This window comes from Teleopsis dalmanni, chromosome 2, assembly GCF_002237135.1.
Source record: "Teleopsis dalmanni isolate 2A chromosome 2, ASM223713v2, whole genome shotgun sequence".
Taxonomy (NCBI): domain Eukaryota; kingdom Metazoa; phylum Arthropoda; class Insecta; order Diptera; family Diopsidae; genus Teleopsis; species Teleopsis dalmanni.
In genome coordinates, this window is record NC_051847.1 from 104,330,787 (window position 1) to 104,346,538 (window position 15,752).

The window sequence follows — 15,752 nt, forward strand, 5'->3', positions numbered from 1 at the left end:
GTCCCCTTTTTAGAAGCCCATAGTGTTTTGATACTAAGGCTAAATAAATCCGTAGAACGCATTGAGTAGATTTTTATAACGCCTCTGATGTTCTGACGTCTTTGGCTAGAACGTATTAAGTAGATTTTTATAACGCCTCTGATGTTCTGACGTCTTTGGCTAAAACATATTGAGTATGATTTTATAACGCCTCTAATGTTCTGACGTCATTGGCCAGAAGTAGAGTCAAGCTTAGAATAAGTTATTTTGGAAACTTTTTAATAAATAAATTTTGAAATAAAAGAAATCAAACGGCTTTTACCTTTCCTCTCATTGGTTTACCAGCTTCGAACTGGTCAATAAACAAATTTATTGCGACGACCCGGACCGCGACTGAGTGATATCTCAGCAAAATTAAAAACGACGAATCCGTGTCGTTACAACATAGATTTCAAAAATAAACATTTAACAACTTAAATACTTACTGTTAAAATTTTTTTTACAACAAACAAAACACATCAGAAGCAACATTTTGTTAGTTTTTATTATTATTTTACATTAAAAGGGTTACTACATTAAAAAAGTTGTATTAATATATTATAATATTTTTATTAAAAATTATACAAACAAACAAAAACACACGAAAACACAAAGTACGCGAAAACACAAAAAGTACACGAAAACACAATAACATAGAAATTGCACCCGAAAAGCAACAACCCACAAAATGTCACATGTAACCAGAAAGATCAATAGCAAATGTACCGGTACACGACACCGAAAAGCTCCGGTCGTTTCGATATAAAAGTACGTGCATTTCATAGGTTCGGAGACTCGCCATTTTACTTTGTAAGGTTCAAATAAGGCTCATTCAGCCTACTGGTTAATTAAACCGAACCTAGTTCATTCAACCAAATTTTTATTATCTTGGTTCATTCAGCCAGATTATTTCACTAACCTGGTTCATTCAACCAATTGATCAAATTCTTTTCATAAAGGTTCCGTCATTCTTCAAGGAAAGGGACGCAGGACACTACGCAATCCTGCCAGAAATCTTCTTATTACATAAACCGAAGCCAACGGAGGAAGCACAGTTCGCTTCGTACAACAAGGATCTTGTGCTGCTTTAAGTCGACTAATTCGTGTATGCTTGTGCAATTAACTTATCTTTGAAATAAAACCCATGCGCTTTTCTATTAAAATAAATTCGAATTAGTAATTAGTCTTGTTATAGTAATTATCAGCGGTGCAAGTGCTGCTGCTGCTGAAATATGTTTAATCCATATGTTTAACACATGGGAACTGAAAATGCAACGGTTCGCTAGTGATAGGTTGTGGTTTACACAAAAGAAATAACGTCAAACACTGTTGTTTGACTTTTGTTAGCAGCGGGTGTTGGTAAAATAATGTGTTTGGTTTTCGCAAACGGTATGCGCGGTTTAAACACTTATTTGAAATTAAATGGATAATAATATTATGTTTTCTTCGCTTCAAATTGATTGATTTTAGTCATTCAATATAGTAGCGACAACAGAATTCTGCTTATCCTATTTTTTTATATATGCACGTTTTTATTCATTTAATAAAGCTCAAACATGTTTTCGTATTTTTAATCGCGTGTTTTTTTGTATTAATAATAAAGTATTGTTTACAATATTTTATACGCTTTCATGGTTGGAAATTAGAAACGGCATATAGCACCGAAGTACACAAACGTCAGGGCAACGTAACATCATGACTAAATACATTCTAAAAAACAAACAACTAGTTGATCGATGATGAAGCCTGAACAACAAAACCAGGTCCATCCCGTCACCATTTTTACCTGTCACCCCCTCAATATAATAATTATTATACTATTAGTATATTAATAAATTTTTTGCACTTTGCTAGTGATATTATTTTAATAATTATACTTAATAAATATATTAATGAATAATAATTATATTAATAAAAATAAAATCATTCGCTTATAATTTTTTTAAAACGTTCAGCTTTCTTGAATAATTATGCCACGTTGCATTACTAAAACTCGCCGACAATACATCAAGAAGTTCACACCTTTTTTCCTCCACGTTTTTTTTCTTAACTCCCGCACTTATCATTTCGTTTACACCACCTTTAAAGTCGATGTCATTTTTTCTCATTCTCCAAAAAAAAAATCCCTACCACGTCAGCCAGAAGCTCTCTCTCTTTGCTCACTTACCCATGAACTATAACAAATTAAATCATGACACAAAAGGTTAGGTACACAGTAAGTGCACAATAAATTTATATGTGATCAATTTTTAGCGTGAGTTGAATATTGATCGTCACAATACAATGGAATGTTTACCATTTCTCTATCTACATAATATATCACTTTAAATAATTGACGGAAATATCTGAAACAAAAATTAATTAATTCTTGTTCAATTTTAAATGTAAATAACCTATGCCATTAGTGACAGAAGTTTTTTTGAATTTGGAAAGAAGTTCTTGTTGCCATACACGATCATATGCTTGAGATATGTCCAAAAACGTTACTGAGTAATATTCTTTTCGCGCGAAAGGGATCTGTATTTTATCAACAAGTCTATGAAATTGCTTAATCGTGTTTCTTCTGAATCCAGTCTTTTCTTCTTAATCCAAACTGGTGATTCGAAATTATTTGTTTTATATTCAATTATTGGCATAAGACGTTTCAGAATAGTATCTCAAGCATTTTTGAAAGAATTGGAACGAGACTTACTGGGCAATAAGATTTAACGTCTTCAACTAGGTTTCCTGATTTTAGTATCATCCTTATTCGGCAACTTTCAATTAACCTGTGATGCAGCTTTTTATCAAGGACGCGTTAAAACGATGAGTGTAAAATTCATAAGCGTTTTTATGAACAATTGAAATTTTTTTTGGTCACTTCTGTGATAAATATGGTTACAAAGGGAACACTTTCAGAATATAACAAACAAATTTTTATAAAAGCTTTACAGAATATCAGAAACAATTTTTTTTAGATAATAAGAAAGAACTTGTAAGGACCAAATTTACGCAAGTAAATTTCACACTTTACATAAAATAAATAAATAACCCAGAATAAGAAAAAAATTATAAATAGAAAATCGTGATGGGTCGCGTTATCTCCCCGTGGACAGTGTGAAGTTTTACGACTCCAACGAGCCCATCTGAACCAGGATGTGTTTCAGTTACCTTAGCCATGAGCCACTTTGCTGGTGGTATGTTCGATTCCTTAATGACCACTATGTTGCCCACAGCTATATTTAGTTGCCGTCGAAACCATTTTGGATGGTTTTGTAGAGATGTTAAGTATTCCTGATGTTACTACGCCAAAATCCGTGAAGCATATTTTGTATGTGCTGCCAGTAGTCTAATTTGTTGACGTTTACATGACTTAGATCGCCTTCTGGAACCAACGTGTACGGATGATCAATCAGAAAATGAGAACGAGAAAGATAATTAGTATCCGGGTCTAATGTAGCGCCTAGGGGGCGAGCATTCACAACTGCTTTAATTTGTGTCAGTAAGGTATTCATCTTCTCAAAAGTAATCACTGCATTGTCTATTACGCGCCGTAGATGTAACATAACTAATCGCACTGTCGATTCCCAGATTCCACCCCAATGTGGTGCATGTGGTGGGATAGAACTCCATCAGATTCCGTCTTCTGCTAAAGGCGCGGAAATAATTTCGTTCCGAGACTGTGACATAATTGCTGCATGCATCTCGTTTAACACACGAGAAGCACCAAGAAAATTCCTTCCATTATCGCTAAAGATTAAAGAACACTTTCCACGACGGAACATGAAACAGCGAAGTGCTGCTAGGAAACAATCAGTACGATAGATGTGACGAGGCAAACAAATAAGCAAATATACTCCTTAGAGGTATATACCCTGCGGGACAGGGGTTAGTCTTTTCTTTTCATGCTTAACAGGTTAGGTATGAAAGAGGAAGAATGCATGCTAAGACAGACAAGCAGTGGTGAATGGTAAATAAGACGCAATCGGATGGAAAGAGGCGCAGAGCTATCTATCAACCGATGAGAGATGTTATCGACGGCATCAGACTTCTTTATGAAGTGGCAGCGATCGAATTCCAAGATAAAATGGCTAGGGAAACGGTCAAGTCAGACTGTTGCTCCCAAACCTCCCCCTGGTTGAAGCAAGCAATAGATGGCAGGAGACCCCAGAAAACCGATTTACCTACACAAGACCCTCCTATTGGGCAAACAGGGAAAAAACGCCAAAGAAAATACAAAAAAAGGTGGAAGGCTTAACAGCAAGAATAGCGGATGACACGAGCGCTACGCACCCCGTATCTGTTAAAAAACTTGAAAAGCACCCTCAGATAAAAATTACTAAAACATAGGAGTGGAAAAAGGTCGAAACAAAAAAGAAGCCGCGCTTGCGGTCCAAGCCAGATGCAATCATCTACTGCGGAGAAAAGTTACGCGGATATCCTTAGGACCATAAGGATGGATAAATCGCTTAATGACCTTCGCAACTCGGTCAAGCGCGTGCGCAGAACCGCCAAAAATGAATTGCTGCTAGAGCTTAAAAAGGCATCAGAAAGCAACACGGTGGCCTTTCAGTCAGCAGTGATTAGTGTACTTGGTGACTCAGTACGTGTGGCAGCACTGAATCATAGCCAGACGGTGGTCATCAAAGACATGGATGAAATTACATCTGAACAAGAGATTTTCGACGCTCTTCGTCTGGGAAGTGGCATAAATAACTTGGAGAAAAGCAATGTTCGTATGGTGGGCGGTAAACAACGAGGCTTACAAATAGCGTTTGCAAAGCTCGCGGCATCAGATGCAGATAAATTGCTAAACACTGCGAAAATTCGCATCGGCTGGTCAATCTGCCGAATCATGGAATGTGTGGAGCCGAAACGCTGTATGAAATGCTGGCGCTTTGGTCACAAAGCTGCAAACTGTAAATTCCCGGAAGATCGTAGTAAGTCTTGCCGAAGATGTGGCCTTGCCGAAGGCCACTTTGCTGCTGTATGCAGCAAGGACAGCAAATGTATTCTATGTGGAGGCAATCACGCTTTTGGAAACGCTCGCTGTCCGAAGTTCAAGAAAGCGGTAGACAAAGTGCGCAAATGAGATTGTGCAAATCAATCTGAATCACTGCAGGACGGCACAGGACCTGCTTTTCCACTCGGCTTACGAGCGAAATATGGATATAGGTCTACTGTGTGAACAATATCAAGATGTAAGAAACTCCTCGTGGATTTCAGACTCCTCCGGTAAAGCAGCAATATGGTCCGCAAATGGTAGGGCCTTTCAATGCTCTACTACAGTCAGCCGACGCTTTTTTACCTGGGTCAAGGTAGACGAGATATTTTTGATCTCTTGTTACGCTCCTCCTAGTCTGGACTTACAGGAATTTGAGCAGTTACTCTCCGAAATCGTGACAGAAGCCAGGGGCAAGTCTCCGCTTATCCTGGCCGGCGACTTTAACGCTTGGTCTACTTTCTGGGGTAGCAATCACACCAACGCTAGAGGAAGAGTGCTCTTGGAATGGTTCTCTCAACTAGATGTTGTGCTTCTGAATACTGGTGAACATACATTTGAAGCAGGCCGAAATCGGTCTGCCATCGACTTGACATTTGCTCACGATACGATAGCACAAAACATGAAATGGTCAGTTGGAGACATTTATCTGCATAGCGACCATCGCGCTATTATCGTCGAACTCGGCACACTACCAGTGCGCAGTAGAAATGTCTGCTTGAAACGTAGATGGAAACATCGACTCTTCGATGAGGATATCTTCAAACTGGTCTGGAGCGATAACGTGGAGTACCCAGAGTCTGCTGCTAGCATGGCGCAGGCGGTGACTTCCAAATTAATTCCAGCGTGCAATGCGGCAATGCCCCGTGCGTCATCTAGACCAGCTAGAAAACCGGCCTATTTGTGGACAGAAGAGATCGCTTGTTTAAGAGGCGACTGCAACAGAGCAAGGCGCGTCGCTCAAAGAAACCGTAACAGCGAAAATTGGCAACAGTTTCACGATAATTACGTAGAATGCCGCAAGGCTTTGAAGAAGGAGATTAAGCAGAGTAAGCAGCGCTCTTTCAGGGAATTATGTCAGAGTGCTGAAGATGACCCCTGGGTCATCTGGACCCCTGGGTCATCTGGACCCCTGGGTCAATGCCTATATGGTGGTAATGTGCTCGATTCGGGTCAATAAAGCACCTCAACGTATGGATCCGCTGGTAATTGAACGTATAGTTACTACGCTATTTCCTTCGACGGATGACAGGGTGTTTTTCTTTGATCCCCGACCTCGCTTGGTTACAATACCTCAGGTCACAGTCAATGAGATAAATGCTGCTATGAAGCGTATGAAGAACAACAAGGCTCCTGGCCCAGACGGCATTTCTAGTGTTGCTGTCATTGCGGCAATTAAAGCTGATCCAAATGTATTCGCAAACTAGTTTACCAAATGTCTGGAGGAAGGAGTTTTTCGAAGCTCTTGGAAAAAGCAAGATCTGGTCCTGCTTCCTAAACCAAGAAAACAACCGCAGGATCTAACAGCGTACCGACCAATATGCTTATTGGATGAACTTGGGAAAACTATTGAATCTATCATGGTTAACCGCTTGCACGAATATCTGGAACGTCATGGAGGACTTAGTGAGCGGCAATTCGGTTTTCGAAGAGGCAAGTCCACGCATCACGCCATTGACATAGTTGTCAAAATAGCCCGCGAGGCCACTAGTGGTGAACGATGGAAAGGAGGTACCAAAGAGTACTGTGCGGTGGTGACGCTAGATGTCAAAAACGCTTTCAACACAGCTAATTGGTCGAAGATATCACAAGCACTCAACGATTTTGGGGTCCCATGGTACCTCAGGAGAATGGTGTACAACTACTTTAGTGGTAGATAGCTTCAGGTCCAGACTGACGATGGAATCAAGCAGTACATGGTTACTTGTGGTGTTCCGCAAGGCTCCGTACTTGGTCCTGCACTACAAGGTGAGATGAAAAAACTGCAACCAACTTCAGACTGCTGTCATTTCTAAACCGCTCGTCCCACAGCTGTCAGATTTATTCTAGTGACAGCTCATTATATTATTTACAAGCGCACAAAAGCATTTTGGTGGGAATTTTTCAGAAAAAAAGTTATTTGTGATGGAATTCAAGCGTGATAGTGTGATTGCTTTGCATGGGCTGGAAAACCACAAGTGGCTATCGTTAGAGCCCTCCAGCATTTAAAAGTGAATAAATGTTTTGTGTCTCGTACCATCGCTCGTTACCATGATACTGGTAGCGTAGCCCGACGTCAAGGAAGTGGACGAAAAAAAACAGCAACATCGGCAGAAATGGTTCGAAAAGTGAAAAAGCGAATTGAACGAAATCCGCGTCGCAGTGGACGAAAAATGGCTCGTGAGCTGAACATATCGCAATATGCCATTCGGCAAATATTGAAAAATGAGCTTGGACTAAAGCCATTCAAGTTCCAAAAAGTGCAAGATCTTACTGATGCGCAAAAAAAAGTTAGACTCGAAAAAGCTAAAGAGTTGTTTCGCTTGGCCGAAAGTGGTGAACTGCCGAATTTGGTTTTCTCCGATGAGAAACCATTCGTTATCCAGCAGTTTGTAAACAAACAAAATGATCGTGTTTACTTGCCAGAGAGGTCAGCTGAAAATTTGCAACTTCGGTTGGCCATCACAACTCAAAAGCCGGCCATGGTGATGGTGTGGGCCGCCATAACAGCCGATGGTCGCTCGCCGCTCGTATTCATCGACCGTGGTGTCAAATTAAATGCGCAAATCTATCGCGAAAATATTTTGGAGGGAGTTCTGAAGCCCTGGGCACGCAAACATTTCGGCCGCAGACCTTGGACATTCCAACAGGACTCAGCACCATCGCACTCAGCACGCGCCATCCAAGAATGGTTAAGAAATGAGGTTCCTCGCTTCATTTCCACCGCACAATGGCCACCAAAATCTCCGGATGCCAATCCGTTGGACTATTGTGCCTGGGGTATTTTGGAAAGCAAGGTTGGAACTAAAAAATACCAAAGTGTCGATCATCTCAAGCAAGCGCTTCGCCGAGAATGGGACAAAATACCGCAGAGCCACTTTCGGGCAGCGTGTGATGGTTTCATTGGCCGTTTGAAGGCCATAGTTCGTGCCAAAGGTGGCCAATTCGAACAAATCTAAACCGATTCTCAAATTTGATGTTATTTCCGACATTTTTTGCTTTCATTCAATAAAATTTAAAAAAAATGAAAAAATTATGGCGTTTTACTTTGTTGCAGTTTTTTCATCTCACCTTGTATGGAATGCGATGCACGATGGTGTTCTTAAAGTCACCTTTCCAGAGAATTGTACAAGCGTGGCCTACGCTGATGACCTAGCAATCGTTGTCGTTGCGAAAACGATAGAGGAAATCACGGAGCGGTGCTCAGCAGCTGTTGACAAGGTAACCAGTTGGATTTGTGAAAACGGTGTTACTCAGTACTCGGAAAAAACGGGAAGTCTTCTCGTTTTCAAGCGGTGATTTCGAAATTACCTCGAAGTCATCCCTGCGGTACCTGGGTGTTCTCATAGATACCAGAATTACTTTTAGAAACCATCTAAGGGCGGTAAATGAGAAGGCGGCCAAAGTCACTGTTGCTCTGTCATGACTCGTGGCAAACACCTCGGGTATTCGACCCACCAAGCGTAAACTCCTGGCAAGAGTCACCAACTCGGTAATATTGTATACAGCTCCCATTTGGGCTTCTGCTATGTGAATGAGATCATACGCTGATTAGGTAGATTTCCATCTCACTCAGATCCTAACCGGACATGGAGTCTTTAAACAGTATCTTTATCGTTTTAAACACGATGAAGATCCGTTTTGTCGTAGCTGTGAAGGTGTTGCTGAGGATGCAAACCACGTACTCTTCTCTTGTCCACGTTTTAACGAAGTCAGAGCAGAGATAAGTGAGGATATTGGCGAGCCCATTTGCCCGGGAAATTTAATTTTGAAAATGATTAACTCGCCGGATATATGGCGATTGATATCGACCACTGCTGCGAGGAACATGACTGAACTTAGAGTCATTGAACGAAGTCGTGCCAGCGAACGCGCCACAAGTGAGGTCTCACCTCAAGAAATAGGACAGTTACAGGACACCTCAGGACACCTTTCTGACGTAATACCTAACGGTAGTTCCAGGAGGGACTCTCCGTCCGGACTTGAGGACATGTTTTTAGCGGATTAAAGTTTCGCATTGACTTAGGCTTTCAAAGCTTTTGAGTCCTCGTTAAAAAAAAAACAAACAAAAAAAAAACAAAAAAAAAAAAACAAAAAAAAACAAAACAAAAAACCCCTTGGAGGTATGTGCATTTCTTCCGCTATATAACTTCAGTGTGAAGGGCCAAGCGTAATTGCATCCAGTATTTTCAAAGGGATGTGTTTGTCGAACCCGCACTGCTGGTAGATCAGCCATGAACTGTTGTGTTGTTAGCTGGCGTTGACGAAAGCATTTCAAACATTTATGAGTTAACCTCCTTATTAAATTTCGTGCTCCAAAAAACTAGTAGTTCTGGCGAACGTGAACGAAAAGTGCAGGATTAGTAGGATTAACGTGGAAATTCTATGTTCCTTCGGGAGTATAATACGATGACAGGTGTTCTTGTCTAACGTTGAATGGGTGATTCTTCCACCGACACGTAAAAGTCCGGTATCAATGAATGGGGCAAGTTTAAGTAAGGAGATCTTCTGCTAAGCTCCCTGTTATATCTTAATTGCAGCAAATCTTCCTTTTTGGAAGTTTTGTGCAAGTCGTAAGCAAATTAGTTGAGGTTCACTTAATTCATAAAATAATGTCTTCCATGTTGAGACCCTTTCTACCAGCTTTAGTTTACCAGCTAATAGTTTAGATATTATCCTTTGCTACTGCCATAGAGACTAGGTTTATTTTGGTACACTTCATTTTAGCGGTTACATCTTCTTCTGAATATGCGAGGAAATTATCATCGTTATTATATAAAGACTTACCAGTAGTTCCGTTCGCTAGCCAGGGAGGCCCCTTCCACCATTGTTCAAAGTTTAATAATTCGTGAGCCATCATGCCCCGAGACGCGCAATCAGCTGGATTTTCCTTAGATTTTAGAGTTTCCAATATTTCTGCTGTGCGATTCGCGACAAACGTTTTTAATGTGATTGGTGGTTGCGATAACCACGATAACCACAGTAGAGTCACATCAAGCCTTTACGTTGATTTCCTTGTGAGGTAAAGCCTTTGTTATTGAATTTAACAGTTTCGTTAATAAAAGAGCGGCACATAATTCTAGTCGCGGCAAAGAAATTTGTTTCAACGACGCCACACGTGTTTTTGCAGCAATAAGAGATGTCCTCATATCCCCATCCTTATTCTGGAATCGACAATAAACGGCTGCAAATATGCTTTTGTTGAAGCGTCCGAAAATCCATGTAACTCAATGTTATTAAGAGAGTTGCACACCCATCTTGGCAATGACAATTTTGCAACATTATTTAAGACTTCACGACATTTCAGCCAAACTTCAGGGTGATTAGAAGGGAGATGGTCGTCCAATTTAAAATTAATGAGCCATAATTCTTGGAAAAATATCTTGTATTGCACAATAACAGGAGTAAGAAGACCCAATGGATCAAAAATCCGTGATACGTCTGATAATACTTGTCGCTAAGTTAGTTTTCAAGGTCAACCTTCGATAATAACAAATGGATAAGCCAACAATCACGATGAAATTCTCCTCAAAATTGCAAAATTTTTCTGCGATGTTGATGGAAGATCCATAAAGTTTTCAGTAAGTGCCATGACGATGTGCTAAGGACGATGAAAACGCTCCACGCTGTACTGTAAGCAGCTTCCGTAACTGGAATATGTTTGATAAGAGCAGCAGCTTCATCCTTCAATAGAGATTTCAAGTAGTGAAATTTTTGCGTAAAAGAAAGATTCTGCTTTGAGACAATAGAACTGATGAATAAATCTCTAAATTATGGCCAATTCGTATATTTTCCTGAGAAGTGCGGAATGTTAATTTTAGGTAACTCATTTCCCTGAAATGATGAAACATTAGAAGTGAATGAAATTTGTTTTAAAAATGATGCTTGCTGTCATCATCATCTTAAGGTCGCACATTTAGTGCAAGGCCACGTTTCGAGGCAAGCATGCAACTTTGAGTGGACAGGTACTTCTCCTCATATGTAGCAAAATTCAGGACCATTTCGAAACGCGTACATCTTATCCGTTGACCTAACAAACTGCTGCCAAATATCTTCTAGTTTGTCAGTCTTAGTTACGATTTCATCGTAGGAAACCTTTTCTGAAGGATTGGTTGCGTAAGCAAGTGCTCGAGTAATTGAGCCTTTAAGGCGTCCACGCACGTGCATTAACCTCTTCATTTCCTCTACCATAACGAAATAGGGTTCAAATATGATTTAAATATAATCCGGTTCGAAGGACCAATTTTTGATTAAGAATACACTTTATTTAATTTTCAATTTAATATTAAATGATTAAGTATACATATTATTTAATTTTCAAGTTTTACAATGGTAACAAATAAAAGAATCCACGTGCACACACTGAACTACTACGAATAACAACCAAGCAAAAAGTGTCTCTACAAAAGGGTGGTGTTTCAATGCATTTCACTTTTTTTGAACAAATGTTCAAAAAGATGCAATCCCAATGTACTGTGTATTTGGTTCACGAACAATATGAAATAAATTAAAAATAAAGTTAATTAAAAAAGAATGATGCACACACCTTACTAGCCTAATATTGGTGGTTTAAATATTTAAAATTTAAAAATAATGAACCATCGATATAACACGCGTTTCGACAGGAAAAAACTAAATGTAAACAAATATTTACAAACGTCACAAACGTCGGCGCAGAGACATAATCACAAAATTTGCTGAGCACACAATTTGAACAACAGTACGATAGCAAGAAACGTAACAAACGGAAAAGTAAACAAAACACTACCGGACAGCAAGAAAACGTTTGTATGTGCGCCACACATAAAACTCATCTGATCAGTACAAAAGATAACACATTCTGGTAGGATATAAATGAGTCTTCTATAATCCTTTAGTGTAATTTTATTTAATTTTCATTTGTCTTTAGTAAATCCGGAACGACGCCATATTTTTCCAGCCACGTGTTTATCTTTTAGTTTTGTTTTGTGATGTCCCCAGTATAAATTCTTTGTATAATATTTCGATAGAGGAGAAGCTTCCCATCCTAATTCCTGAACAGATCTAGTTAGGTAGTCAGTCGTTTAATTCTAAAAATTACTTCTTACCCGATTTTTAACGACATTTGAGCGTTTAGAAACGATGACAATATTGTTTTCCATTTTGTTCATTTTTGTATAACTGACATTTTTGAGTTTTGCTTCTAAGGTCTTTATCTATAATAACAACCACTGATGAATGGTCTGATAAAAATTCTGAACTGCTCTGTTTGAAAATATGTGAAAATTTCCGTTCTTACAAAATATCAGATTTAAAAATTGGTTCAACTGAGTTCTTAATCATAACATTTGTTGCTTGAATTTCATAGTGCTGTAGTGAGTAAATGGCTAATGTTTAAGTGTTCTCTTAATTAATATTAATAAGCCTCCAAAAGCTTTTCCAGGCGATGTGTTGAGTGTTAGAAGAAATAGCATGGAATTTAAAAAAAAAATTTGTGTTGAAATGTGTTTCTGAAACTAATTGTATATCCACAAAATTTTTTTAAAGACGTGGTTTTAGTTCAGAAGAATGTTGTGACAGTCCATTAATATCATCATTTCCTTTATCTCATTAACTAATGCATCGCTGTGTTGGCTATTTTTTGTGGAGAGACCTTGATTTTCTTTTTTGTTTTGTTATCGAACCTGGAGGAAAATTTTCTAAAGATACAAATCGCCCGTACCATTTGCATACCCAATTCATACACAACTCAATTGAGTCATACATGTCTACGGACAAAAAGTCCCTACATTCTCAGCTCAAAATCCTGGAAATCCCGGCAGTACGACCAATTAAGGTATTCCTTCATAGGGCAAGTTAGTAGAGAATTTAGGGTGCTTTTAGTCCGATTGTGTACTAAGTATTTCGACTGCTCTAACAATATTTATTGTTCTAGAGATTATGCACTTGTATAGACTTCACTCCTCAATGCTTGCCAACATTTGCAATACCATAGTAGAAGGGCTGGTTTCACCAATTAGTGTCTCTAGATTTTGTCTAGTATCAACGAATCCTATACAGTCTCTAATTATATGGTCGGGACTCTCAATTTTATCCGGACAAAATTGGCAGTACGGGTTACTTGCCAGCCCGAACCGGTATATGTATTCACGGAAGCAGCCATGCCTCTTAAGGAACTGAGTTAATTGAAATCCCAAGTCTCCAGATCATCGGTTAATCCAAACTTTTATATTTGGAATTAACGAATGCGTCCATCTTGATTTTTGGGAATGGTTTCACCTATGTTGCCATTCATTAAGGTATTTGTCTCTTATTTCTAGATAAGAATCTGACAAAGATTGCTCAGTTTCAGTCATTCGTAGACGAGAACATAGGAAAATACTGTCTGTGGCCAAGAGTGCTTCAAGGTCTATTGGCATACGTCCAGCCAATACTCCCGCAGCTTCGTCCGATACTGTATGGTAAGCACGGCAGATGCGTAAGTTTGACAATCTATGTGCACTTTTCGTTACGCGTGAATACGACTTTCTGGTTGTAGCATGCGCCCACACAGGAGTAGCATATAGCATCACCGACTTGGATACTGATGCTAAAAGAACTCTAGCGGTGTCGTTGGGGCCTCCTATGTCTGGCATTAACCGGGATAATGTGTTGCAAGTACGTGCGCCTTTTTCTCCCGATTGCTTTAGGTGAGTTTTGAAACTCAACCTACTATCTAGGGTAACACCGAGATACGTAAGTTGGGGGCTAGATTGTACTGTATTGTATTGCAACCACGATTTAGCTGCTACAATAGTAGCATTGCAATTCCTAGCCACTTGGTGTACTACTATTGCAATCTCGTCTGCATACCCAACTAAGTTCACTACGTCCGGCTTTTCAATTCGAAGGATACCATCGTACATGATATTCCATAGAATTGGCTCCAGAACTGATTCCAAGGGAACCACTCCCGTAACCTTATATGTTTTGGGTCCGAATTCTGTATCATATAAAAGTAATCTGTCTTTAAAATATGATGTAATTATTTTTAAAAGATAATCTGGCACTCTTATTTTCATCAGTGCATTTAAGATACTACTCCATTCAGCAGAGTTGAAAGCATTTTTAACATCTAAAGTCACCACCGCGCAGTACTTTTTGGTACCACCTAGCCACCTTAAGCCCTGAATTTTTCTAATCTAGAACATATATTTCTTTCTAGAACTTTACCTGCAGTGTCCAGTAAGCATGAAGGTCTGTAAAGACGATGGTAGTTTTAAGGGCTTATTACCTTTAGGAATTAGCACCAATCTTTGCTTTTTCCAACACAAAGGAAAAATTACTTTTTGTAGGCAGCTTCAACAGCTGCCTTCATTCCTAAATATAGAAGCTTGTTTTTGTATTGCCTCCTTCAGAGATGGATGGATGGAGATTCCATCCAATCCTAGAGATTTATTGGGTTTAACTCTGGAACAAGCGTCTATGACATCAGAATTTGTAATCGGAGGAATCTCATTTAATTCAGTGTTTATCGATATTAAGATTCTAAGTTCTCCCTTTTTTGGGAACAAATGTTTCACAATATTCGGCATTATTTTACGATAAGAAGGTACCGAACATCTTAACATCTTAAATTTACGCATTACTATATTGTAGCCATTGCCCCATACATTTTGGTCTACATCATTGATCAGAGTTTGAAAAGCTTGGTTCTTACTCCTAATAATTGCCTTTTTAAGTTCGCCTTTTTGTAGAAGCCTTTCCGCATCTACTCCATATCTGTGCTATTTCTTCCGTCCACCAATAGTTTGGTGCCCGCTCATTACTTCTACCTTTTCTTGGCATTGATGCATCACAGATATTGCATAGTTTCTTCACAAGGTGATTTGATTTTTCAGAAGCATCCCCAACTTCGAAACTCATGTTTTCGGTCATGAATTCCATTACCTCATTGTCGAGATACTTAGTTTTCCAGCCTATTTGCTGTGGTTTTCTTTGCGATTGTTTTAAAACAAACTTCTCTTTCAACTACAGTGGTCGTCCAGTATAACGAACGCTCGATATTACGAATTTTCGATATAACGAACACCCAAAATATTTACATTGATTGTTCTATATAACGAACGAAAAAAAAAATTCTGCTCCATATTACGAACAAAAAATTTTTTGTTTCTTATTCGTTTTTGTTTTATACAAATTATGCTTTTGAATATAATTTTACTATAAAACTAGCATTATTCAGCTTAGAATATGCATGTAATTGTCCGTTTTTTTTTTCTGAGAAAAATGCCTATATATGGCAAAATGCATATATGCAGGCGCCACTGATCTGTTGTTCACAAATTCAGTTTATCATATACGAAATACTATCCAGACATACATATGTACATATTAAGGTGTTTATATTTAATATGTATTTGTTTGAAAATATCATTTAAAAATTAATTTTGACAAAATTAGCTGTACTAAGAGAACTACAAGAAAAAGCTGTTCAGAAAAGTCTTGAGTGTAGTAAAAAACAAACAAAAATTAATGATTTTTTTTTACTCTACACTATGATTGAATGCGTCCTTTCTTATAAATAATTTTTGTA

At 38.8% G+C, this 15,752-nt stretch overlaps 2 protein-coding genes across 2 annotated transcripts; one reads left to right on the forward strand and one right to left on the reverse strand.

Moving 5' to 3' along the window:
- The first annotated feature begins 4,453 nt into the window (after window positions 1-4,453).
- LOC119675260 lies at window positions 4,454-5,089 on the forward strand. Its single transcript, XM_038086446.1, has one exon. It carries the CDS (start codon window positions 4,454-4,456, stop codon window positions 5,087-5,089), a length of 636 nt encoding a protein of 211 aa, XP_037942374.1.
- An 8,363-nt stretch (window positions 5,090-13,452) lies between these two features.
- On the reverse strand, window positions 13,453-14,082 carry LOC119675261. Its single transcript, XM_038086447.1, has one exon. It carries the CDS (start codon window positions 14,080-14,082, stop codon window positions 13,453-13,455), a length of 630 nt encoding a protein of 209 aa, XP_037942375.1.
- Window positions 14,083-15,752: the final 1,670 nt, after the last annotated feature.

Bases quoted from the DNA above. Each gene is read 5' to 3' on its own strand.
- LOC119675260 (XM_038086446.1), top strand. From the start codon at position 4,454: ATGGATAAATCGCTTAATGACCTTCGCAACTCGGTCAAGCGCGTGCGC.
- LOC119675261 (XM_038086447.1), bottom strand. From the start codon at position 14,082: ATGTACGATGGTATCCTTCGAATTGAAAAGCCGGACGTAGTGAACTTA.